Source organism: Copadichromis virginalis, linkage group LG5, assembly GCF_057382275.1.
Source record: "Copadichromis virginalis isolate Kocher_CV1m ecotype Utaka linkage group LG5, C_Virginalis_male_GT1.1, whole genome shotgun sequence".
NCBI classification, from domain to species: domain Eukaryota; kingdom Metazoa; phylum Chordata; class Actinopteri; order Cichliformes; family Cichlidae; genus Copadichromis; species Copadichromis virginalis.
This window is the reverse complement of record NC_140622.1, coordinates 35,908,612-35,934,361: the sequence shown is the minus strand read 5'-3', so window position 1 is coordinate 35,934,361 and position 25,750 is coordinate 35,908,612. Positions and strand designations below refer to the sequence as shown.

General features: G+C 37.8%; 3 protein-coding genes across 4 annotated transcripts; all 3 read left to right on the top strand.

The window, feature by feature from the left end:
- The first annotated feature begins 286 nt into the window (after window positions 1-286).
- On the top strand, window positions 287-5,425 carry bloc1s1 (biogenesis of lysosomal organelles complex-1, subunit 1). Its single transcript, XM_085457593.1, has 4 exons — window positions 287-609; window positions 757-829; window positions 2,674-2,806; window positions 4,396-5,425. Exons 1-4 carry the CDS (start codon window positions 549-551, stop codon window positions 4,504-4,506), a joined length of 378 nt encoding a protein of 125 aa, XP_085313719.1. The 5' UTR covers window positions 287-548; the 3' UTR covers window positions 4,507-5,425.
- Window positions 5,426-6,364: 939 nt separating this feature from the next.
- Window positions 6,365-10,564, top strand: rdh5 (retinol dehydrogenase 5 (11-cis/9-cis)). The gene is made up of 6 exons (XM_085458102.1): window positions 6,365-6,510; window positions 7,723-7,808; window positions 7,944-8,266; window positions 8,391-8,649; window positions 9,478-9,641; window positions 10,013-10,564. Exons 2-6 carry the CDS (start codon window positions 7,777-7,779, stop codon window positions 10,231-10,233), a joined length of 999 nt encoding a protein of 332 aa, XP_085314228.1. The 5' UTR covers window positions 6,365-6,510; window positions 7,723-7,776; the 3' UTR covers window positions 10,234-10,564.
- Window positions 10,565-13,162: 2,598 nt separating this feature from the next.
- gls2b (glutaminase 2b (liver, mitochondrial)) lies at window positions 13,163-25,194 on the top strand. 2 transcript variants are annotated; one of them, XM_085457591.1, is made up of 19 exons: window positions 13,163-13,201; window positions 13,324-13,495; window positions 13,844-13,943; window positions 14,063-14,184; window positions 16,825-16,954; window positions 17,179-17,258; window positions 17,790-17,953; window positions 19,445-19,503; window positions 19,994-20,026; window positions 20,140-20,198; window positions 20,655-20,721; window positions 21,353-21,403; window positions 21,494-21,670; window positions 21,786-21,917; window positions 22,403-22,495; window positions 22,584-22,645; window positions 23,029-23,105; window positions 23,987-24,050; window positions 24,258-25,194. In XM_085457591.1, the coding sequence occupies exons 1-19, from the start codon at window positions 13,165-13,167 to the stop codon at window positions 24,412-24,414; spliced, it is 1,836 nt and encodes a 611-aa protein (XP_085313717.1). In that variant the 5' UTR covers window positions 13,163-13,164; the 3' UTR covers window positions 24,415-25,194. The 2 variants fall into 2 exon arrangements, with proteins under 2 accessions (XP_085313717.1, XP_085313718.1); XM_085457592.1 differs by lacking the exon at window positions 23,987-24,050 and having other exon boundaries at window positions 24,258-24,371.
- The last annotated feature ends 556 nt before the right edge of the window (window positions 25,195-25,750 follow it).

Sequence of the window (25,750 nt, the reverse complement as noted above, 5' to 3'; positions counted from 1 at the left end):
GCAACATTAGGCGTCAGACCATGTTAATTTTTATTATAACGTTATACACATTAAAAACAAAAAGACAAAAATAAAACAGCACGATGCACCAGACTATATTTGTCTTGGTATTTTTGTCCCCCAGCTTTCTGCTATTATAAGTCTGGACTAGAGTAGTTTTGTCATTTGATTTCTGTCTGCAGTATTAGTAGATGTAGCCTATAGGCAAGCTTTTATTTTGAAGGGATGTTGAAGCTGCTGACATCGCGATAAAAAAAGATAAAACAATCGTATAATTTAACAAGATACAAGATACGTTTATGTTCCTTTAAATTTTACATTGTTTGGCAGTACATACTAAAATATATGGTTTTATTTATGAAATTATTCAGACATTTACTCGATGGCCAAAGTGTGGACACGCCCACGTGTGACATCCGTCTTTTTAGTCCCGTGACACGGCTGTAATTGTTAGCAGTCAGCAAGAAACGCCGCGGTGTGGTAAATGATATGTTATTTGTTCTATGAGCAGTCACTTTCGCCATTAATATAACGTCTGCTGAAGCACGATGTTATCTCGTCTATTGAAGGAGCACCAGGCGAAGCAAAATGAGCGGAAGGAGCTGCAGGGTGTGTGATAACAAAAATCGATAGTGATAGCCGCCAGTGCTAACCATTGCTAAAAACAAAGCTCTCTTTGACTTAGGATGTCCCAGCACCACACAGTGCTACAGTCCGGTGTTGATTGATTGTAGTAATGTCTTTTTTCTCTCACAGAGAAACGCAGACGTGAAGCAATTGCTGCAGCCACTTGTTTGACAGAAGCCCTGGTAGACCACCTCAACGTTGGGTATGACGGTGATTCCTTTCTTTTTTCTTTTTGCTTATTTCTTGCTGTTCATTTTGGTTTGGTAGTATTTAAGGAATGCTCAGTCATCCAGGTAAGTAAATCTCCAAAAGTTGATTCTGTTGATCTGGACGTAGCGTTTTTAGTGGGAGTAACGTTTCGCCACTCTTCCAAGTGACTTCTTCAGTCTCAGTTTACTGCAGGTTTCCCCAATCGTATAAACAGTACATTTGCATAATGATCGAAACTAACACCACTGAAGGAACAATGCGCTGGGAGGTCAGTTCCATTGATCAACAACCACTGATCAAAGCCCATTGATCAATGGCCATGAGTACCATTCACATAGAGTTGGGGAATGGCTGCAATCACAGCACTGTAAGATGCCAAGAGATGTACCCTTAGACCCCCTTCTCGATTCAGAGATGGTCTTTGCCTTTTCACGTAAATGGCCTCCTTGACTACGCGCTCAAACCAGCGTTCCTCCCTGTCCAGGATGTGTACATCCTCATCATTGACACTACAGGCCACTAGACTGTAGTGTCTAGTAAATAGACTGCGGAGGTAGCTTTTCTGTGTTGTGCCATCCGCTTCGCCTGAGGTTGTTTGGTTTCCCCGATGTATAAGTCCTGGCAATCCTCCTGGCACTTAACAGCGTACACTATGTTACTCTTGTTTGCGTCGGGCGACCTGATCCTTGGGGTGGACCAATTTTTGTCACATTGTGTTTTGGGGTTTAAAAGCCACAGGAGACACGGTGTTTAGCAAAAATGTGTCTTGATAATCCTGAAACATACAGAATCCCTACAGGTTTTTGCTTAGGCCAAAACGCGCTGCGCCAAAAATTGCTGCGCCAAAAATTGGTCCACCCCCAGGATCGGGTCCAAAACTCATCCAGGTTTCGTCACTTGGATGAGTGACAAAACGTTTCTCCCCCTGAAAATGCTATGTTCAGATGAACAGAATCAACCTTTGGAGGTCCCACAGAAAGGTACATTTCACGCAATCTCTCTGGAATATTGGACATCTGTGTCCTGCACCAATTGTATTATTTACTTTTAAGTGTTGCTCTGAAAGCTGTACTTGTTTCAGCACCAGTAATTATTGATTTTCTTTTTTACATTGCAAATTTAGTCAATGGAAAGTAAGCAAGTTGTGAAAAATCTCTGAGCCCAATATTAACTTTCCACATGTTGTGTTGTTTACAACCAGTATTCAAAATCTAAAGATATTTAATGTAAAATGACAATAAAGTTAGAGAATATGTTACATTAAATATTTTTTTGCTTATTTAAAGTCAAGTGTAAACAATTTTAAAAGTATCTTGATTTTAGTGTGATGTTAATAGCTAGTAATTATTTATTATTTGTATCCCACTAATTAATAATAATTTTTCGACTGATTACTTCGTATATGGTATGTCAGTGCCAGGCTGACAAAAGGCTTTCACACACATCAGATTTTAGTCATACTGTTTCTCCAGGCTTTCACATTACTGACACCTTCTTCGGACCAAATTAATCAAACAGTTTATTCTTAACAGGATGGACATCGCCTAATATTTAACACAGCCAAAAACAGTATGCTGAAATTATTAACAATGTATTGTGAAAGATGTGATGAAACCAGGACAATCAGCTTAAGAGACTCAGAGTGGGATGCAAAGACCATTATTGTTGTGCTGCTCCTGCATGAAAAAGATTAGCCACCAGACCAAAATCCTTCTGGGACAAAGAGAGATTTTTACTATATTGAGTAACAGTGTATGGTTTCAGTGTATTGAAATTGAAGCGGCTATATGTATTATAATGCCCTAAACCTCATTATTTTGTTCTGTTTCATTTTAGAGTTGCACAGGCATATGTAAACCAGCGAAAGCTTGACCATGAGGTTAAGACTCTCCAAGTGCAGGCAAGCCAGTTCTCCAAACAAACTGCTCAGTGGATCAGTATGGTGGAGGGTTTCAATCAAGCATTAAAGGTAGGTTAAAAGGAAATGGCTGTCGTCTGTCATCATCTCAAATCTACCATATCAGTCTTGAACACAGTCATGTTGCAAAGTGATTTTGCAGCAAACATCAGCATTTTTTCAAGGTCAGTTAGGATGAAAATGTTAAAAGAACGTTATGATATTTAATAATATTGTACTTGTAATGATAATTTGTTTGACATGTTTTTTTGTCAGTATAATTTTTATCCAAAAATTCCCTAAAAGACATCCCCTTAAGTGTGTCAGCAGGCTAACTTCTAGCTGCAGTTCTTTGTGCAAGTGTGAGGAGTAAAACACATTAAAACTGTAACACTAGACGCTGGAGCAAATAAAGTACTATTGTAACCTTGTGTTAAATAACGTCAGGAGTACATACAAACAAAACTGTTTATGCCCAGAAGACAGTGGAGATTATTGTGGACTTCAGGAAGCACACAGCCCCACTCCCCCCCATCATCCTGACTGACACCCCCATCACCTCTGTGGACTCATTCCGCTTCCTGGGTACCACCATCACCCAGGACCTGAAGTGGGAGCCCACCATCACCTCCGTCATCAAGAAAGCCCAGCAGAGGATGTACTTCCTGAGGCAGCTGAAGAAATTCAACCTGCCAACACGGACGATGATGCAGTTCTACACTGCAATCATCGAGTCCATCCTCACCACCTCCATCACCGTGTGGTGGAGCCACTATCAGGGACAAACAGAGACTGCAGCGTGTTGTGCGCTCTGCTGAGAAGGTGATTGGCTGCAGACTCCCATCTCTGCAGGACCTGTACACCTCCAGGACATTGCGGCGTGCAGCTCGGATCTCAGCTGACCCTTCTCACCCTGGACACAGTCTGTTTGACCTGCTCCCCTCAGGCAGGAGGCTCCGGTCCATTCGCACCAGAACCTCTCGCCATAAGAACAGTTTCTTCCCCTCTGCTGTTGGACACATGAACAATAACCATATGACTGTTCCCACCACTAACACATGACCCTACGCTGTGTTCACTGCATCATTCCATGTTTGGCACTGATCACCACCTGCACTCATGTATATATCTTTCAACGTAGCACTTTTAATTCTTATTCTCATGTATATATCTCATGTATAGCTCATGCACATATCTTTCTACGTAGCACTTTTAATTCTTATCCCTACTTTTATTTTTTCATGTCTATTTAAGTGCTATTTATGACACTATGTTTGCACTGAAGCACCGCAGCAATTTCCTAATGTTGTAAACCTGCTCAACATTTGGCAATAAACCCCTTTCTGATTCTGATTCTGATTCTGATCTTCCAAAGATCTGCGCTCTCTGTTGTGCACTGGCAGTTCCAGGTCAACACATCGCACTTGTGTAAAATACAAACTGGATCATGATTGGCTTAGGAGTTATTTGTGACATCACCAAGGAATTGCTTGTACAAACACATTTTAATTAGGGACTTAATCTGAGCTCAACACACTTTTCCCCTTTTGAAAAAGAATCCAAAAAACACATTTTGGGAATTAAAGACGGCTGATAGTGGGTTATATTTGTACATTAACAAGGTTGTGAATACTAATTTTTTCATGCTCTCATTTAAACAGGAAATTGGAGATGTAGAAAACTGGGCACGCAGTATTGAGATGGACATGAGGACAATAGCAACAGCGCTGGAGTATGTACACAAGGGTCAGCTTCAGTCTGCTTGCTCATAAACCATGAACATGTACGTGCTGGACATTTGCAAGTGAAACTGAATACACTGGAATAACATTTAAATCTACTTGAGTTGACCCCTATCAGCGAATATGTGTTTTGCCTTTGTCAGCAGTTTATTTGCTTGTCTGCACTCCCCTCTAAGTTTGCCAGGGCAGCTCAGATGAACATCAGAATTCTGCTGCTTTAACAATTAAATGCACATGTGCAGAAATTGTTATGTTGTTGTGTTAGCAGCAGTGTTGGAGGTGCTTACAGATCAAGGTTGCAACAACCTAAATAACAGTAGATAAATATTTAGAATAGAATAGTTCATGTACAAATGGGGAGGGGGAGGGGGGGGTGCAAAGAGTCACCTGTGGCCCTACTTTTTCTGAAACAGGAGAATCTGGCGATGGCCTCCAGGCGTGGAAGAGGAATCATTTTTGGGGCAGTGTTAATTACCCTTTGCATAGCCTTCCTATTCTCAGTTGTGGTCCTTGCGTACCTGATGAGTGGTAGAAGGCCAGCAGCAGCTCCCGGTCCTGGTTATTCTTCCTCAGGACATAGTCGTGTGCACACGGCATACATACAGTAGGGGGCTAAGAACACAGCCCTGCAGGGATCCTGTCACTCCATGTGGTGAGTGACAGTAGGCGATAGAGGTGGGGGCCGAGTCAGACAAATTGGTTCACTACATTGCCTGATTTGTTGAATAAAAGAGGAAAAAGTAACATTGTTGTAAAGATTCAGTTTACCCCTTTGCAATAGGTTAAAGAAGCCACAGACATAATAAACACCGGTTACCTTTATTTAGTATATCCAAAAAAAGCATTTTGTTTTATGGCTTTCTTTTCTGTGGCTGATACCTGAACGATGGATGGATTTCAGATGTTGTTAATGATGGAAAAATATTTTAATAAAGTTTAAAAATCTTCACTTGTGTTTTCTTCTTATAAAAAATGTGTTAATTGAACAGTTGTTACATATAAAGAAATTGGGAACAAGGAAATGTGAATATTTGTATAAAGTACCTCATTTAAGAAAGAAAAGCCTGTAGGCTGCTTTTTAAGGAGATACGTTGTCAGGAGGTTCATATGCACAGCAGATGTCAGTGTTGGGTAAGCACAGATTAAATCTTTACAACAGGAGAACAAGTGAGAGTTAAAGGCTATGAGGGTTGCAAGTGGGCAGTTTCCTTCAAAATTACTTCAGGATCAAGAATTGTTTCTTTTTTTGTTTTTTTGGCTTCCCAAAGAGACCTTAGCATTTATGGACTTGCAACTATTGCAACAAGTTTTGATATAAATATAGTAAGTGGATAAATACCTGCCTGGCTAAGGTGCTTGGACAGTTTGTGGAATGTGTGACGTGTCAGTGAGTGTGGCTTGTGAGTTCACTAATCGTATTACAGGCAAGAAATTTACCACACGAGACTGCTCTTAATCTAATTTTAATGTAAAAAAAAAAAGGTTGGATGTATTTGTTCTTTTTCCACCGGCCCAAAAATTACGCAGGTCATAGAGACTGTTAAAAGAGTACTGTATGAGCTTTATTACTGATATAACTGTCAGGTGAACTGAGGCAGTCACAGATTGTACTCATGCTTGGTCCTACAGGATTATCACAATTTGTATAAATACTCTTAAAACACAAAGTATTCATGCCGCTATAAACTAGGAACCTTCAGGCTTTGAAAATATATACTGTATACACTTTGTGGTGCACCATTTGAAAGGACCTGACGTAACATGTTAAAATGTCTTTAAGAAGATCTTGAAATCCAAGTGCACGTCACAGAAAAGGGTTTTTGTTTGTTTCGTTCCCACCACCTTTTTTTTAAACACACCAACCAAATGGTTACGCGTTGCTGGATTACCAGTAGCGGGCTAGTCTAAAGGGATAAACAACAGGGATAAAGCTTCTGTCCAACCAGCTGAACTAAGACAGGAGAATAACCAGAAAGGGAACGGGAAGAGGAGCGACAACGTGTGGAGCGCCATCACTTCCCAAAAGATAAAAAGGTAGGACAACACAGTTTTGTGTTTTACTCACCACTTCAGTTTAATCAAAGAAAGTAATTAGTTTAAATGTGAATATTAAAAACTCAAGATATGCAGAAATGGACTTTTGAGTTTTATCTGATTATAAATTTACACTGATTGAGATTTAAACAGTTATTAGCAAATTTAGTAAACCACATGTCATAAAAAAGAAGAAAACATTTTAGAAATCTGTCAAAAACCAGTTAAAAACAAAAAAGATATGTTGTCATTTGCTATTAGGCTAATAGCAAACTGATTTCATGGTTTTGTACCCAAATTTGAAATGGAACACTAGAGAAGTCCCTGAGAAGTCACAAAATTAATCAAGCATTTAGCATTCAGTTGGAAAATTACTGTAATTTGGCATCAAAAATAATAATGTGGTTTATTATTTTTTTCTGCTTTTTTTGTAAAACAGCAAATTTGAACATTTGTGGTTAACCAAAATAATTATATTCTAGCATTAAAAATATCATTACGGTGAAAGAGCTTGTACACACTGGTGGAATAACGATTACAGAAACATAAGAAATCAATTTGGTAATTACCAATATTGTTAATTTAGGGCAGCTGTAGCATAAACCTTGCACTGACATCTCTCTCTTTCTGAGAGAGTGTTCTGGTTCAGAAAATGTAATTATAACTCTACTTGCTAACTTAATTTATCCCAAATGTAACAAGATTTTAACAAGTATTAGTTTTTCCACACAATAAATATTTTGGATACCTTAAGCCACAGAAGTTTTTTTGTTACAATAATAAGCCTGCAGACTAATTAGTTTTCAGCAATCCCAAGCAGATCCGTTACGGGTATTAAAATTATGCTTCAAAAACATGTCTTCGTCCCCCCCACTCACTGGGTTTTACTCCATCACAAATGCCTTTTCTTTCTTCCTTAAGAGTATTATCCAAAGATTTATCACATGCCCAGAGCAGCCAAAGCAGTTTTGCACTAGGGGCACCCTTCAATTATGGCTCTCACTGAACAAATTCATTGTGTCAAATAGCTGTCAAAAAGATGAAATAAAACAATATAAAGCTTCAATAAAAACCTAATTATTGTGGAATTGAGACAAAATCGGTTTTGCAACATTCCTGAAACGTATCAATGTATTTCTGATTTACATTCTCTTCTCTGAAAACTGTATTTGAGAGCTTCCCATGTCAGTACATACTAACATGTTATTTCAGCAGGCATCAAGTTCTCACAGTGACTGAAAAACTACTTCTAGTCCTGAAGACATCATGGATACACAGTTTGTGTATGACCTTTTAGGGTAAGAAATACCAAAACTAAACTTTGACTTCTTGATTTCTTTGCTACCTGTAGTCATACCTTACCATACTCACGGATGCAGATGTGACAGTCAAATACTTAACATTCTTATTACATATTATTTGATCTCTTTTAGGGAAAATGCTTGGTTATACATTTCTGCTACCTTCATTGTGTTGTGGATTGTCGGGTGGCTCTACAGAGACAGCTTGGAGATTGAGGATTTCAAAAATAAGTATGTCTTTGTTACTGGCTGTGACACGGGGTTTGGAAACCTGCTGTGTAAGAAACTGGATCGTAAAGGTTTCCGTGTACTAGCTGGCTGTCTCACAGAAAAGGGAGCTGATGATCTGAAAAGAGTGGCAGGGCCTTATCTGAAGACTGTCCTGCTGGATGTGACCAGTCAGGATAGCATTGAAAAAGCAATGGAGTGGACCAAGCAAGAGGTTGGCGATAAGGGTGAGAGATGATTTCCTACAGTTACATATACGATTGTAGGACATTATTAGATCACACAAGGCACGCCTGTAAACAAAACACAGCATCATGTTTTCCTTGTTTTGTCTTTTTATTTGCTTTGTAGGACTTTGGGGTCTTGTGAACAATGCTGGACGTTCATTACCCATGGGTCCATCCGAGTGGATGAAAGTGGAGGATTTCCACAGCACACTGAAAGTAAACATGAATGGAGTGATTGCCATGACAATGACCTTCCTGCCCCTCATCAAACAGGCTCGTGGTCGTATTGTAAATGTAGCATCAGTGCTTGGTAGAGTGGCAGCAAATGGTGGTGGATACTGCATTTCCAAGTTTGCAGTAGAATCTTTCTCTGACTGCCTCAGGTAAGACTCATTTAAAGGGCTGCTGCAACCATATATATTAGCTTAAGGACCCAGTTGGTACTCGTTTCTTATTTAGAAAGACAGACAGTGTATCATAATTAGAAAGTTAGCATGGGTGATACAGTTTTATTACATTTTCAGTGATAAAAAAGACCATCAGTAAATTACAGAGTGCACTAAAAATGCACACCATCTAACCAATTGTACAAATAGACCTAATTTGGCCACAGCGTGCCTCAGAGAAGGATTTTTGGTTCTGAGGCCAAACGGGGGGAAATGTTTGTTGCCCTCACTGACTCACATAGCTACATTAACTCTCTTTTTCTGCCAGGTAGTTGATTATGTTTTCATTAATGACAATGAAAAGCTTGCAGCCTGTGTTATAGAGCTAGCACTGAAACCATCTAAATCTATAAACCTGAATATTAGTTGGTAAGTGGAAACTCAAGACTTTACTAATGTTCAGTAGGTCATTCAACAGTATTTGATAGTAATAGAATACAATGTATCAGTTATAAACAATTGATAAGAACTCATTTGCACTCTCAGAAAATCAAGAAAGCCCGCACTGTAAGGGAATACTAATGACAAGTAGAGATTTTTAGACTCATTTTTTGGCTTAAATGCAGATGGCCAATCCATTTGGCCATTTGATTGGCCTTTCTACCAATCCAAATATTTTTATTAATATCTCACAAATAAATTGTAAAGCAGATATAAAGCAGGACATGTGTGAATGGTGACCTGTTAGAAAGTGGTGCTCAAAATTAGATGAGGTTTTGTTATTGCTATGAAAAAGCAACACACAGAGCATATCTGTGTTTCCAGGAGAGACATCCACTACTTTGGAATTAAGGTATGTATCGTTGAGCCTGGGTTTTTCAAGACTGCAGTAACGAGCCTCGAACCCATTGAGAGGGAGCTCCATCGCCTGTGGAACCAACTCAGCCCTGAAGTAAAGGCCAGCTATGGAGACAAATACCTTGATAAATGTAAGTACAATGGGCCGTGGACCATCTGAAGCATTTTATTGATGCAGAATAGGTCAATTGTGTCACATTCTTACTGATTTTTTTTGACTCGTTTTTGTTTGTTTGTTTGTTTTTTGCTTTGATACACTAGGAATGAAATGTAACTGTTAATTTTAGATATAAAAAGTCACCTATTGAGAAGTGACTTCCAAGATTCATACATAACATGTTAATCCAAAAATATCTTTGCGTGCTTTTAAAAAAAATGAAGTATAAAAATAAATCATTGAACATCAGATAAGAATGAAGGATTCTTGGAAATTGCAAGTTTACTGTGGCTTAAAAAAATCACAAATTACTCTCTGGTCACAATACATAATTCTCTTTTTAAGATGTCAATATACAGCGTTTGATCATGAATGCCGTCTGCGACTCTGACCTCACTAAAGTGACCAACTGCATGGAGCACGCTCTCTCTGCTGCCTACCCTCGCACCAGATACAGTGCTGGCTGGGATGCCAAGCTTGTCTGGATCCCCCTCTCTTACATGCCTTCCTTTGTAGTTGATATTGCACTGAAGCTCGTGCTTCCACGTCCTTCAAAGAGCGTCTGATTTGGGATGACCTACTTTATGTCATTTTGACGCAATAAGGAGGCTGACATTAAAAAAGTTTTTTTTTCTTGATCTATTTTCCTTATCAGAGTTGGCCATGCGATGATAATACGACAACTTTAGAAATTACTGTTATTATATTTATAAGTGTATACCATAGAAAAGTCTTTTTCCTCTGTAATGTCTCTTTGACACTTCTAGACAACACAAAAATACTCATACAGTTTACCGTATGCATATTATTCTGTTTGTTGGGTGTTTTAACGCTATTATTTAATGTGCTTGTTATGGATGTTGTTCACCATGGAAGCCTAAATAAAGAACATTTTAATATTAAGAAACTGTGTTTGTCAGAATGCAAGGATGGGCATGCTGCTGAAACGGGAGTGAGAACGGGCTGCATACAGAAAGAAAATAAATAAAGCTTTGCTCTGAAACAATGTCTACAGGCTGAGCTACAGTTATGGGCAACATGAACACGGCAGTTAAATGAGAAGAAATATGCATATATGAAGACTCATGCACTGTACAGTGGGGCAAAAAAGTATTTAGTCAGCCACCGATTGTGCAAGTTCCCCCACCTAAAATGATGACAGAGGTCAGTAATTTGCACCAGAGGTACACTTCAACTGTGAGAGACAGAATGTGAAAAAAAAAAATCCATGAATCCACATGGTAGGATTTGTAAAGAATTTATTCGTAAATCAGGGTGGAAAATAAGTATTTGGTCACCTCAAACAAGGAAAATCTCTGGCTCTCACAGACCTGTAACGTCTTCTGTAAGAAGCTTTTCTGTCCCCCACTCGTTACCTGTATGAATGGCACCTGTTTGAACTCATCATCTGTATAAAAGACACCTGTCCACAGCCTCAAACAGTCAGACTCCAAACTCCGCCATGGCCAAGACCAAAGAGCTTTCGAAGGACACCAGGAAAAGTATTGTAGACCTGCACCAGACTGGGAAGAGTGAATCTACAATAGGCAAGCAGCTTGGTGTGAAAAACCAACTGTGGGAGCAATCATCAGAAAATGGAAGACATACAAGACCACTGATAATCTCCCTCGATCTGGGGCTCCACGCAAGATCTCATCCCGTGGGGTCAAAATGATCATGAGAACGGTGAGCAAAGATCCCAGAACTACACGGGGGGACCTGGTGAATGACCTGCAGAGAGCTGGGACCAAAGTAACAAAGGTCACCATCAGTAACACACTACAACAGCAGGGAATCAAATCCCGCAGTGCCAGACGTGTTCCGCTGCTGAAGCCAGTGCATGTCCAGGCCCGTCTGAAGTTTGCCAGAGAGCACATGGATGATACAGCAGAGGATTGGGAGAATGTCATGTGGTCAGACGAAACCAAAGTAGAACTTTTTGGTATAAACTCAACTCGTCGTGTTTGGAGGAAGAAGAATACTGAGTTGCATCCCAAGAACACCATACCTACTGTGAAGCATGGGGGTGGAAACATCATGCTATGGGGCTGTTTTTCTGCCAAGGGGACAGGACGACTGATCCGTGTTAAGGACAGAATGAATGGGGCCATGTATCATGAGATTTTGAGCCAAAACCTCCTTCCATCAGTGAGAACTTTGAAGATGAAACGAGGCTGGGTCTTCCAACATGACAATGATCCAAAACACACCGCCCGGGCAACAAAGGAGTGGCTCCGTAAGAAGCATTTGAAAGTCCTGGAGTGGCCTAGCCAGTCTCCAGACCTCAACCCCATAGAAAATCTGTGGCGGGAGTTGAAAGTCCGTGTTGCTCGGCGACAGCCCCAAAACATCACTGCTCTCGAGAAGACCTGCATGGAGGAATGGGCCAAAATACCAGCTACTGTGTGTGCAAACCTGGTAAAGACCTATAGTAAACGTTTGACCTCTGTTATTGCCAACAAAGGTTATGTTACAAAGTATTGAGTTGTATTTTTGTTATTGACCAAATACTTATTTTCCACCCTGATTTACGAATAAATTCTTTACAAATCCTACCATGTGGATTCATGGATTTTTTTTTTTTCACATTCTGTCTCTCACAGTTGAAGTGTACCTCTGGTGCAAATTACTGACCTCTGTCATCATTTTAGGTGGGGGAACTTGCACAATCGGTGGCTGACTAAATACTTTTTTGCCCCACTGTATGTGTGTGATTGTCGTGTTTTTAAGTTGTGTATGACTGTATTATTGTTGGCTCTTTAAACATTATTTTATATTATTTTGTATACTTTCTAAATGCAGTTCAGTAGCTCCGGGACATTTTCAACTGACAGAGATGGAATTAATTACCATGATGGAGGGACATTATTACTGTTTTATGTTTTTTAATGCAAAGAAGCAGATAGAGTGAGTCATCTGAACCACTAGAAGAAACAAGAAAAAAAAAAATGTTTCGTCAGAACTGGGTTCAGTATTCTGGCACATTGCTAGCCAACTATAAATGTACACCACATTACATTCAAACCTACTGACTGGAAAATCCACCAGGTGGTGCTAAAACATCGCATGAAAGTTTCAGAACTAAAGTGCTTAAAATTGCCGTACTATAAAGATTAGATTTTTTTCCCCATAATGTTGCAAAAGCAGTTAAGTAATGCGTAAAATATTAATATTTCTTTCTTATGCGCGTTTTAATACTCCAACAGCTTTGGAGTTTCAGATTGGGAAATTTATTTCTAGCTTCTGACCGGCTCCTGTGCAGACTCTGCTGCTTTCAAATGCTCCTTGTAAAACTTTAACCACGCTTCAAACGAGTATTTGTGGAGTTGTGGGTTGTGACACATTCTAGGCTGTTTTAATAATATAAACCTGTTTCTTGTTGTGCTGTTTAAGTAGTCGAGATCTCTATATATTTTAAGTTAAATGTTTTTTTCCAAGTAAATGAACTGTACTTGTAAAGGGCTTGTAAAAAAACAGTCCCACCTTTCCGATGACACATGAAGGTAACAAAACTTCAACTTCAGCCTAAAGCTGGTGAGTCAACGACCTCGCACGATCAGCTGGCGTCCAGCTCAGAAAATAACAGCAAGGTTATCTGTGTTGATTTCATCCTGAACGAACTATCGCGAAGGCTTTATTTGTGCCGTTTGTCGCAGCCATGCATTTCCTGAACGCGCTGCGCCGGTCAAACTCTGCTCAACTGGTGGTCAAAAGTACAGATGTGGCGAAGGTTTTCATCGTGCAAACAGCATGCTGTTTGGGCACGAAATCAATAACTCAGTTTCAGAGACGATCCCCTGCACTACGAGATCGTTTGCATCTGAAAATGTAAGTATGTGTGTGCTAAACTGGTGAGAATCAGCACCTTCTTACTGGTGTGAATTCGTTTAAACAGAACGCCTCCACACTAACTATTATCTGCCATATGCTGGTATATAATTATTTGTGCATAAGCAGTTGTTTTCTGTGTTATGGGCACAGAGAAACTATAGGAGGAAGAGAACAGTCACCATATGGACCTCCATATAGGTGGTTATGTCTGTGTGTGCAGCATGTGTAGGCTATAAAAGCAATCTTGTCTTTTATTTGTTGTTGTTGTTGTGTTTTTTTTAAGGGAATCCAACACTTCTTTTGATTGTTTTCCTCTTTTCAAGAGTGTGCTCTTCACTTCACCAGGAATATGCATTCAAAGCCATCTGGTTCCGGAGTGGAAAACATGCTTTTCTACACCATCACAGAGGGAAAAGAGCAAGTGCCCATCTCATACTTTACAGCAGTAAGCAGACATCATCTGTACATTACTTTATATGCACTGTTGCTACTGAATATATACTATCCTATTAATTGTACATACTGTGTGCAATGACATTAATGCTGACAACTTCTTATTTGCAGGCACTGAAAAAAAATGGCCTTCACCCATCCGATCCTCGCCTTAAAGACTGCATGGAGAAGCTCCGAGAGGCCGTGAAGGAATCTGTTGGCGAGGTGATGATGGACAAAGACCTTTTCCACAGGTGACAAGCGGTTTCTCAAGGCTAAGAAAATTTATGTCAATAGCACCTCTAAAGCACACAGGCAGTTCAAAATGATTGGGAAATGAGTCAGTTAATCATTCTTTAATTAAACTAAAAAGAATCCAGTCTGACCAAAACTTAATTTAATTAAAGAATTTCTTTTGTATTTTCCTGCAATTTGGTTCTGGAGCAATTTGGGGGCCATGGTCTTGTATATACAGGTTTACTGCCAGGGCGTTATGAATATAACTATATACTGTGATTAGAAAGCCTGTGCCTTTCCCACTGACAAGAGAACAGTCAACTCCACTGTAGTAGACCATGATAACCCCCATATCTTGTAAATTTTACAAATGCAAACTGTTTAAAAGACAACCTCTATCTTCTACTGAAGTCCAACCAGTAGAAGATAGAGGAAAGTCTGGATAATTATTTTATATCACTTTGATTTTAAGTAGGCCTAACCATTGAAATTCTCTTTTCTAACAATGTAAAAAAAAAGTTTAACTACACATTTAATCTCTGAGAATAATGTCAGAAAAAAGTGGAATTACACAGTAAGTCCTAGATTTTCCACATGACATAGTAATGGTGGTGTAGTAGATGAAATAATTGAAAGAAATCTTTCACAAGACAGGAAACAAGAATTTCTGGTAGCTAATTGCTCAGACTGTCCTGCAATAACAAAACAGAAAGTTTCTCTTAATTCACAGAGAATGCTCTTTTCTTGTGGATTCAATGTAAAGTCAGTATTAAAAAACAGGAACTTTTCTCTTATTTAAATATTCATATATTTTTTAATTACTGTGGTGTAATATAAATTGTGACGGGGGAGGTCTTTAAAAGCATAAAATGCTGCAAAACCTATTAAAATACAGTTAAAAATACAAACATTTATAACCCCTTCACGTTTTCCAAAGCTGTCCATTATGCCGATTCTGGCCCCTGGGCCTTAAGTTTTATACCCATGGTCTAGCTGGAAATGTGTGCACTTTTTAACTTAATAAACAAAGCATTTTACAATTAGGACACAGAGATCAGATCAGTAACCCTGTGGTTATTGGACAGAGAGCCTGAGCCACAGCTGCCTCTGTCTACAGAGTGTGAGTCAATTTGGAAAAATGGTTTACATTGCTGGTAAACGCTTTATGTCTTTGATCACTACAAATCAAATGAGGCTAAGTTTCATTGCATTAGGGTTATTTACACTCAGTACGTCGACCCTCGCGGTGAACTGCCTGTAAGTGCTGACATTTAACTGTTAGTCCTGCGGCTGCTGGAGATATAGTTTTGCTCCCTTTTTTTAGTTTTTTTTGTTGTTTTGGTTATTTCATTGTGTTTTGTTTTTTATTATTAGTATTATTTCTTATGCCACTCTGTGAAACCAATGCAGTCTGTGGATAAGCCCATGATTTGTCATTTGTGTGTCAGTTTAGCAAGTCAGAAATCAAGTTAAGAAAATGGCACACAGAATAACTTTTAGCAAACTCTAAAGGGCAACAGTGGCCAAGAAAAATGGATCTAATGCGGCAGTTGACAGGAAATTTAACTTTACATTTCTCCCACAATTATTGTTGTTTTTTTGTGGGACTTAATCTTCGTTACACTATCCCTCAGAGAGGGCTATCTTAGCTGTGACAGTCCATGGTGTTTTCTTTTCCATGCATGAGGAAGCAGGTGCAGGCATGAGACCAAACTATTTTTAGCCTGACCTTCCACTAACAATCCATTTTAGTACAGGATTTGTTGTATGTGATGTTATGCGTAATTGTTTCTCTCTTCTTTTGTCTTCCACGTACTTTATGTTCAGTCATTCAGACAGGTTTAAGAATGATAAGGTGGAACTATAGAATGTAGAAGAAGTCGGAACTAAATGGACAACATTTTATGCAATTTTTAAGGCTTCTGGTGTCACAAATTGTGCGCATACAGATTTTTTCTTTATAAATAATAAATTGAAAAACTGATACACTGTATAATGTAATGCAAATACGTACAGGTATAGCTTAAGAATGTTAGATTTATCATACAGTAATAAATTCACACACATTGTAATGTCATAATTAAATACATGCATTTCATCAAGATCCATCCCAAACATGGATGTGTGAAAGTCGGTGTCAGGACATGTCAGTTTTATTTACTGTCGTTTTGATCAAAGGAACAGCTTCTCACACTTAATGAAAACTGACAGCTGCTGGCTTCCACTTACTCTAGAGGCTACACACACACACACACTCGTGTGTGTACTCCTATCCTTGTGGGGACATCTACTTGACATAATGCTTTTCTTTCCCTAGCCCCGTACCCTAACACTAGCCATCAAAAATAAATGCCTAACCCTAACCCTTAACCGGACCGTGCACCAGAGCTTTATGAAAAGAAAACTAAACAAAACTCTCTTAATACCTAACCATAACCCAATTGTATCTCTTTAACTAAAACCGCATTTTGAATCTGAAATGCCTTCAGACTTGTGGGGACCGGGCTATTGGTCCCCACAAGTATAGTAAACTTCCATTCTTTGGTCCCCACAAAGATGTCTAAACAGGTACACAAACAACACACACACGCAATGAAAGTATTTTCTTTTTATTTAGGGCTCTTGAGTAATTCTGCATTATGCTGTTTTTGTCTTAGATGTGTAGGAGGAAACATTGTTCTGCTAATCCAGGCCTTCAGGAAGAAGTTTATCATCCCTGAGTTTGACCTGTTTGTACAGAAAATAAATGAAATCTACGAAAAAGTGCAGAAGCAAAGTGATGGGAAGGTAAACTTTTCCTAATTTAGTTTTCCATGCTATGATGGTTTATTTGCTGCGTAAAGCTTTCTCCTAATTCATCCTGCTGCCCCAATATCTGCACACATTAAACATAATACTTGATGAGTAAATAAGGAATCTCTTCTACTACATTAACATTAGTTCTAACAATTACTTCTGAATGAGCATTACTTCTGTCTTAACTTTAACTGTGTTTCTCATTGTGACTGCAGGTTGCAGACTACATTCCCCAACTGGCTAAATTCAGCCCAGAGCTATGGGGTGTGTCTTTGTGTACAGTTGACGGACAGAGGTAGGAACTAAACATTTGAATAAATGAAATGAGAGTCTTTTATGAGATTTGTAGAGATTTATAGAGCTATTTTATTCATATATTATGAGATTCCTCATTAGATTGTGATTTCCCAGCTATCACTGAATGACAGCTGGAAACAAAGATTCTTCTTGTCTAGTGTGTAACTAGATTTATTTGATTTGACATATTCTTTGTAAGACAATTTCATGTGAAAAAATTTTGCAGAACATCAGCCTAATGTTTTGCTGTACCTTTGTTTTATTTTTGTCCAATTTTGAGTCACAGACTTACTGATACACATTTCTGTAATCAAAATATAATTTTTAGTTCCAGTCTTATAATCTTCATACACAGTGCATTTGCTACAGATTTCAGAAGGTGAATCAAATATAAATGAGCGTTCTCTCAGTCTCTACTTAAACATAGTTCATACTTTTTTTTAAAGTGATACTGCACATTCAGTATGACTGTCACTTTATTTTCAAGATTGTGTAGGCTCTAAAGGTCTATTCTGTTTTCTTTTTGCAGGCACTCAGTAGGCCACACCAAACAGCCGTTTTGCCTGCAGTCCTGCGTGAAGCCCCTGCAGTATGCCATTGCCGTACATGAGTCAGAAACTGAGAAGGTTCACCGCTATGTTGGCATGGAGCCCAGTGGACTCAAGTTCAATGTGCTTTCACTTGATGATGAAGGTATGTAAAGCCTCATTACCTCCTATTGGATTATAAAAATCTATCAATGCAATCAGTGCGCGGAAATGACACCTGAAGTTCAAAGAAATCTAGTTATGAGGCATCTAGCACAGCACATAACATGTATCTTAGTTTCCTTTTACTCCTGCATAAGTGCTAAACTGACTGGATGAACAATGTCTTCGTCCAGATGAAACCCGAATTTATATTCTCATAATAATTTTATCATAATGTTTCTTTATTCTTCTGCTTAATATCAAGGAAGAAATCTAGCTGTGTTACTCTGACACAGAATTTAGGTCCTTCACAACTGTCACTGACACTGGTTTCCTTCTCTGAGAAATACTGTGAAATTCAGGCCATTTCCGTTCCACCGAGTCAAATTTTACACCAGTAATAATTAATGAAATGTAATAAACTGATTAGTTGCTATTTTGGTAACAAGGTAGTGTTTGTAATTGTTTTTCAGTTAAAAAAAAAGAACAAATATTTATTGGTTGCCCTTTTCAAAAAAAAAAAAATTGGTAACACAATATACATTTAAAGACATTTTGTAAATTTGTTTTTGCAGTACTTTTTTGGTACAAATATTATTCTGTTATTCAGATTATATTTCATGCACATTAGGAATTTTGTCAGGACCCTTTTTTTAAAATATGCACTCGTGGTCAGAAATTTACATATACCCATCATGAGCATGTATGTTTGGTGGTAATTTCAGGAATTTTAATGATTTCTTTGACCTCTTCTTTTGGAAGAGGTGGAATGATTGTACAGCTTTATTTTGGAAAATATGAAAATATTTTATTAAAAAAAGAATTCGGTGCACAAATTTGAATATACTTTGTAATTTCTCTAATCTAAAAAGGTTAAAAAGTATACATACAGGCCCAAATTAAATTTTTTAAATAACTGTTGTTGAAGCTTCTACAGTGCCTTTTAACCTGACAACGCCAAGCCCTATTAGCTTTGTTAGTAAGCTACAAGTGGTATTGTAGTCTCTTTTTGCCAGCATAAAAAGAATTTGTTTGACACTCATTGGGTTGAACATTAGCATTGAACTCTGCTAAGAATAGCGGTCAAAAATCCAGTCCTCCCAGTAGCATGTTGATGGTGACCAAAAGCATCTGGTTGAGGTGCAATTTGTTAAGAGTGGGGGCAGCATGCATGTTGGAACCTGCATATATATTTTTGATGTTGTTTGAATTAGAGAAAATCCACAATAATTGCAATCTTGTGTACCCAATTCTTGTTTTTTTTTACATAATTGAAGATGTTTGCTGTACAATCATTCTACCCTGGAAAAACAGCAGTGAAAAGAAATCATTAAAATCCCCAAATTACTATAACAAGTGTATATAAACTTCAGACCACAACTCTTATGTTGATTCACATATTATAGAGATTGATTTCAGTCCTTTGTACAAAATCATTATTTCATAAAGAATTTGTCTTCAACCCTGTGTCTTATCTTACTGTCCCGTCTCATAGAGAAGCCCCATAATCCCATGGTGAATGCTGGAGCCATTTTGATCAGCTCTCTTATCAAGGTAGACAGATAAACACTTATCACTCTCTTTTTAGTGAAAGACTGTGGCAGCAAAAGGTTAGTTGCAGATTTTATATATTTTTGAAGCTCAAATCTCTTAAATAAAGAAATTAATATTAAAATATGCACTAACTAACTGTGTTTACCCTGCTGTTGAGTAAGACTCTTGCAGCAATGGTACTTTGCAGTAGAAAGTTATGCACTCAATTTAAAAACAACTTAATGCATCAGATGTTTTACTGCATGAAAATTTGTGATGTTCTATAGCATATTTAATGTTTGCCTTAAAGTTGGACCACTTGGTTTATGATCATTACCTGCTCTTCTCTTACTGCTGATAATAGGATACTAAATCATGCAATCAGTAACACATTCGTGTTTTTATACTGTGCAATTGGTACCAGCTTCTGAATGCAGGAGCTGAGTGAATGTGGCAATTATACTCAGTACTGTTTGTTTTTACACAAGCAAGCGACTCTCCTTGTTTTCAGCCTCACTCAAATAAGGCAGAAAAGTTTGACTATGTAAGTAATGTACCTCCAGTTTTCTACTCTGTTTAGACCATGAATATAAAAATGTAGGCTTATTATTTTGGTGCTCAGAGGTATGCTGAAAAAGCACAGATGTTTTTTTCCAGGTTATGGAGTTTGTGAAAAAGATGGCTGGCCAAGAATATGTAGGATTCAGCAATGCCACGTGAGTGCATTTCAAAATAGAGTTGGAGTATTTTGTATTTATTTGCCTCCATTTAGCACAAGCATGAGTGAAAACCCATATGGAAAAGATATATATATATAAATCTTATAAAGTTTGTATCTGTCTTGTGTGAAACTTGTATGAAAAGCATACAAGAGTGAAAACACATAAGATCCCTTGGAAAATTATATAATGAAACTTGTATGTTTTGTATACTTACTAAAAAAATATATGAAAGTAATGAGAAAGTGGCCACTTTCATGAGTAAATCATGTAAGCCTTATATGATTTATATATGATTTACTCATGAAAGTGGCCACTTTCATGAGTAAATCATATATGTTTTTACTATTTCTTTTCCATATGGAAAGACTTACTGTGTTATGGGTTTAGTCCACTACCTATTGCATTATTGATGTTTTTTTTATATTGATTTCTGCTCTTTCTTTGTCTCAGGTTCCAGTCAGAAAAAGAAACAGGTGACAGGAATTTTGCCATTGGATACTACATGAAAGAGAAGAAGGTCAGTTTCAGAAAAAACATTTCCTAAAGCTCACATATATGAATTTAAAAGTTTCAACTTGATAGTACTTATCTTTTAGTAATTAAAAACAATCAAAATTAATCATCCATGATTTTATTATGAAAGTAATGACTAATTGATCAACTGAGTGTCTCATTGAGGTTTGCAGACAAGTTAGCACTAACCAAATGACATTAACTTGTTTGCCATTTTATGATGTGTGACAATCATGGTGACAATGAAGGATCAAATGAATAAGGCCTGTAGGACACAAATCAGAAGCCAGCCAGAAACCTCCAAGAACTACTGATTTTTCCTTAGCAATGGTCGTATTACTTTTAATATGTTGGACAACTCAAGCAATATCCGCATGAGGTCATGTTAGAAACTCAATAGATGACACACATGACAAGGAAAAGCTAACATTTAAAACCTAAATACTGTATTTTTATCCATTTTAACCTATTATAAAATGTATATTTTGATCAGGTACTCAGCAGTCATATTCCACATTTATAATAAGGTTTTTATATTATTTAATTTTCATGAAACCAAATTGCCAAGTTTCAGATAAATATTCTGCTTACTTTGGTCAATCAGATACTCATGATGATAATATTTCACTCACCAGTGTTTTCCTCTGGGAGCAGATATGATCGATGCCCTTGACTTCTACTTCCAGGTAAAATGTCAATAAAAAGAGTCTTTTGCAGCCTTTTATTTATGAAAAATGATTCAGTAGTTTCAATAATAAACTGACTATTCCTCTCAGCTTTGCTCCATTGAGGTAACCTGTGAGTCAGGAAGCATCATGGCTGCCACTCTGGCCAATGGGGGAATTTGCCCAATTACAGGCGAGCGTGTCCTGAGTACTGAGGCTGTGCGAAACACCCTGAGCCTCATGCACTCCTGTGGCATGTATGACTTCTCCGGCCAGATGGCTTTTCATGTGAGTAACAGCAGGATGTGATGGAAAAAGCACTTCACTGTGTCACAACAAAAATAGGAATAATCTCATTACCTAGAACAAATGGCACATTCAGCCTCTCGTTCTCATCTCACAGGTGGGCTTGCCTGCAAAATCAGGAGTATCCGGTGCAATTCTGTTGGTGATCCCCAATGTGATGGGAGTGATGTGCTGGTCTCCTCCACTGGACAGGGTTGGAAACAGTGTCCGAGGAATACACTTCTGTCAGGCAAGAAAATAGTTTCTGTTTTATTATATTTAGACCACTTATGTTTTGTTTTTTCACGTTAATGTTTTAATTTGAATTTTTAATGCAAGTAGAACATCCTGGCCTTTCTAATATTTTTCTCGTGTTTAAATTGGCTCTGAAGTCGTCAATACTTCAGGCCTTACGGTAGAAGCTTTAATTTTTTAAAAGATGATGATGATTACAGTAATAACCAGTTTAGTTTGATAAATAATTTGCAGTCATTACACTATCGACATTGTCTTAAAGCCAGAAGCCTGGCTTCGACTAATACCATAAATATTCCCCCAGAATGTGTCTGTAGTTGCTTTACAGAGTGCAAAATGTCTAATAAACCTGACTTATTCTGTGGCTGTTATATTCTGTTTTTTAATATTTAATTATTTTTTTTTGACAGAACAAAACAGAATAAATAATTTTTTTGTTCCCCCCCTAAAGATTAAATCATACTGTTTTTGTTTTCTTAGGAACTTGTGTCAGTGTTCAATTTTCACAATTACGACAACTTGAGGCACTTTGTAAAGAAACAGGACCCTCGCAGACAGGATGGAGATGACAGGGTGAGTTGCTCGTATTTTGTTTGGTACTGTATGTAATATGCGCTGTGCTCTAAGCCTCCATGTTTATGGCTCTGTGGTGTTTTTGCAGAACAAGTCTGTTTTCAACTTGTTGTTTGCTGCCTACAGTGGAGATGTATCGGCACTGAGAAGGTAGATAATCGAGACTCCTGATTTTGTCTGTCCTCTATAAAACATTTCCCTCACAATGTCTAAAACAGGCCCTGGATCAAATTACCTCAACAATGTTTATTACTAGTAAGGTGTAGTGAACAAAATGACCTTTTATACCTAGTACAGAATCAGAGCATAGAGTATAAGACCAATAAGAGTTCTCTTTTTCTTTTTCTTTTTTAATAAGACAAGTGTGGAATCCACAATTTGTTTCAGGGAGGAGATACAAATCTCTTTGGGGTTGCATCAGTAAAGGCAGCTAGTGAAAAAATCTGCCAAATCAAACATGCAGGGCTACCCGCTGCGGCGACCCCTTGTGAATAATGGAGCACTTGAAAGTAGCTGACTGATTTGTTTTGCAGATTTGCACTTTCTTCCATGGACATGGACCTCAAAGACTATGATTTTCGAACAGCGCTTCATGTTGCTGCAGCTGAGGGTAAGCGTCATAAGTTCAGGCTAATTTTACACTTATTCGGTCATTTTTTTATTTACTTATTTATTTTTAAATTAATGACTTCAAAACAAGTGCAGTTAGCTTAAGTCATCATCTGAGATCAAACTAATCATGACTTTGATCCAAACAACATACATTTAAAGTTTTGCTACAACACAAAAGTTTGTCATAGATGTTTAAGAAAACTTGGTGTAATTGTAAGATAACAGATGCAGAAAGTTGCAGATTTCAGTTTTAATGATGATTGGTTGGTATAGCAGATAAAAACAACCTTTATTACCTATCCACTGTCTTCTCTCAGTTAAAAGAATGGTGTCTGTTCACTCTGTCATTTCTTTTCATTGCTGACTGATACAAAAATACTTAAACTTGTTAAATCGTTTGTTTTGATGCTCACAGCAGTAATTAGCGCAAAGTTTTCACTTTGTTTATTCTCATGATTAACAGTAGAGGTTCAGTACCTCTGGCTCACATTATATAAGCCACTAATGAACCAGCTCATAAACCCTTACAGAGCACCATATGGTAGATTATTTGTCTTCTGTTGCAATGTTAGTTTATTCACAGCACAGATTTAATACTCCGCTGCCACGACTACAGCAGTAACGTTTTTCTTGAAAAGAGCCTCGTAAGCAAACTATTTGTTTCGAGGATTAACATGGAAGTAACAGCAGTTTTCTTCCAAAAGGGAAAAGGCAAAGATTCCTAAATGCCATTCTGAGCTGGATTCCAATACATATTTATTGTTTTTTGTTTTTACTTTAGCAGATTTTCTTCTCCATTTCTAATTCTGTGGTGCTACTAGATTAATTTGTCAATGGTGACAATTTGGTTTTTTTGCTTTTTAAAAATTATATTCTTAGGTCACATGGATGTAGTAAAATTCCTCACTGAAACCTGCAAAGTTGATCCATTTGTAGAAGACAGGTGAGATAAATACCTTGTATATAATTCTAATTATAATCAATTGATTACATTAACCCTGTACTGTCATACTACTTCATTGTAAAGAGCCTTTTTCCATCAACTAAACTTTTCCAATTATTTATCAGCACACGATGTTAATACCACAGTTTGTATACTCTTGGATTTTGTCATCCATAGTTTTATGAATTGCCTCTCCATCACTTGCAGGTGGGGGAATCTACCGGTCGATGATGCCATGCAATTTGGGCATGACGAGCTAGTGACGGTGCTCAAAGATTACCAGCAAGAGTGCAAGCAGCAGGAAAAGAAGCAGAGTGAAGCTGTGCATCCCCAGAAGCTTGACACCATTGACGGCATGGTGTGATAGCTAAAATGAAGTTCTGAAATTGTAATACATCAGGGCATTTGTGCAATTTTCCAAGTTTAGAAATATGGGTGTCCATTTGTAGCACGAAACATGAGTGACGCACAAACAACAGAATATAACTGTCATGGAGCTTTATGAAAGATTTTCTTCAAATTCGAGTCAGGTGAAAATTTTATTGTTTAGCATTTCCTTTTTGTGATTTTGAGTCTTTTTGTTAGAAACACTAGGTAAGTAGGTTGGTGCCACCCATGTAATTTTGAGTTTGTTTTGAGTTGAGGTTTAGGGTCTTTCCCTCTTGTTTTTGCTTTTCTAGGATAATAGCTCAGCTAAGTTTTGGTTTTGTCTTTTTGGTGGGTTTTTTTGGCACAACCTAACTGTCCCTTTCTCCCCCACATTTGTTGTTTGAGTCTGGGTTATTTATTTTGTGAGAGCGCTGCCATTAAACCTTTTTCATAACACCTGTACCGAGTTTCCGGAGTTGTTGTGTTATCCCCTCCTGCCCTCGAGGAGACGCAACAATTGCATTTTTAGAACACTACAGTCCGTATAGCATTTCTATTCTATAATGTATATATGTGTGAGGTTCACTTGATTGATATCTCTGTCAAAGTGCAACCGAGTACAATGTAGTGCCACACAAAGGGAAATTGATGCCACCTGACTCAAAGTTACATGGATTTCAGCAGCAGGTGACAGGGTGTAAAAGATTTTTGATGACAGGAAGGTGCTTGTTGTTTTTGTTCTATAAAGGATTTTCCCTCCTTTGCCTTGTCTGAATGTTGTGTGACACTCGTCTTTTTTACTCCCAGTCAAACCAACTATCAAACTCAGCGTATTTAAATTATTTGAAATCCATACCATAAACACAATGACATAATATCACAGTTATAACACATAGTGGCCAACTTAATGTTAATTTATTATGTATATGTTTATACCTTGACTTGGGAAAACTGCATGTTTTTTACTGTAAAAAAAAGAGACAATGAGTGTCTCATTGTGGTACTTTATGATCTCCAGCCTCATAATAAATTAGGTTCCAAAAACTAAATGATGTGAAAGGTTTGGCATTAAAGCCATGTATGCCACCCATAGCTTGATTTTATTTTGATTTTATTAAGCTAGTCAGTGCTTCATAGTGTGACAAATTTGATATTAAATATTTTGCAGCACCGAGTAAATCAACTGAATACATGATGAAAAAGCAGCAGGAGTGTGTGTTTTGCATAATCAAGATATTTCAATGAAAACAAATGGAACAAGTAATGTAATAAGAACTATTTAGCGAGATATAACAAATGTGCACCACATTATTTTAACCATATAAAGACTG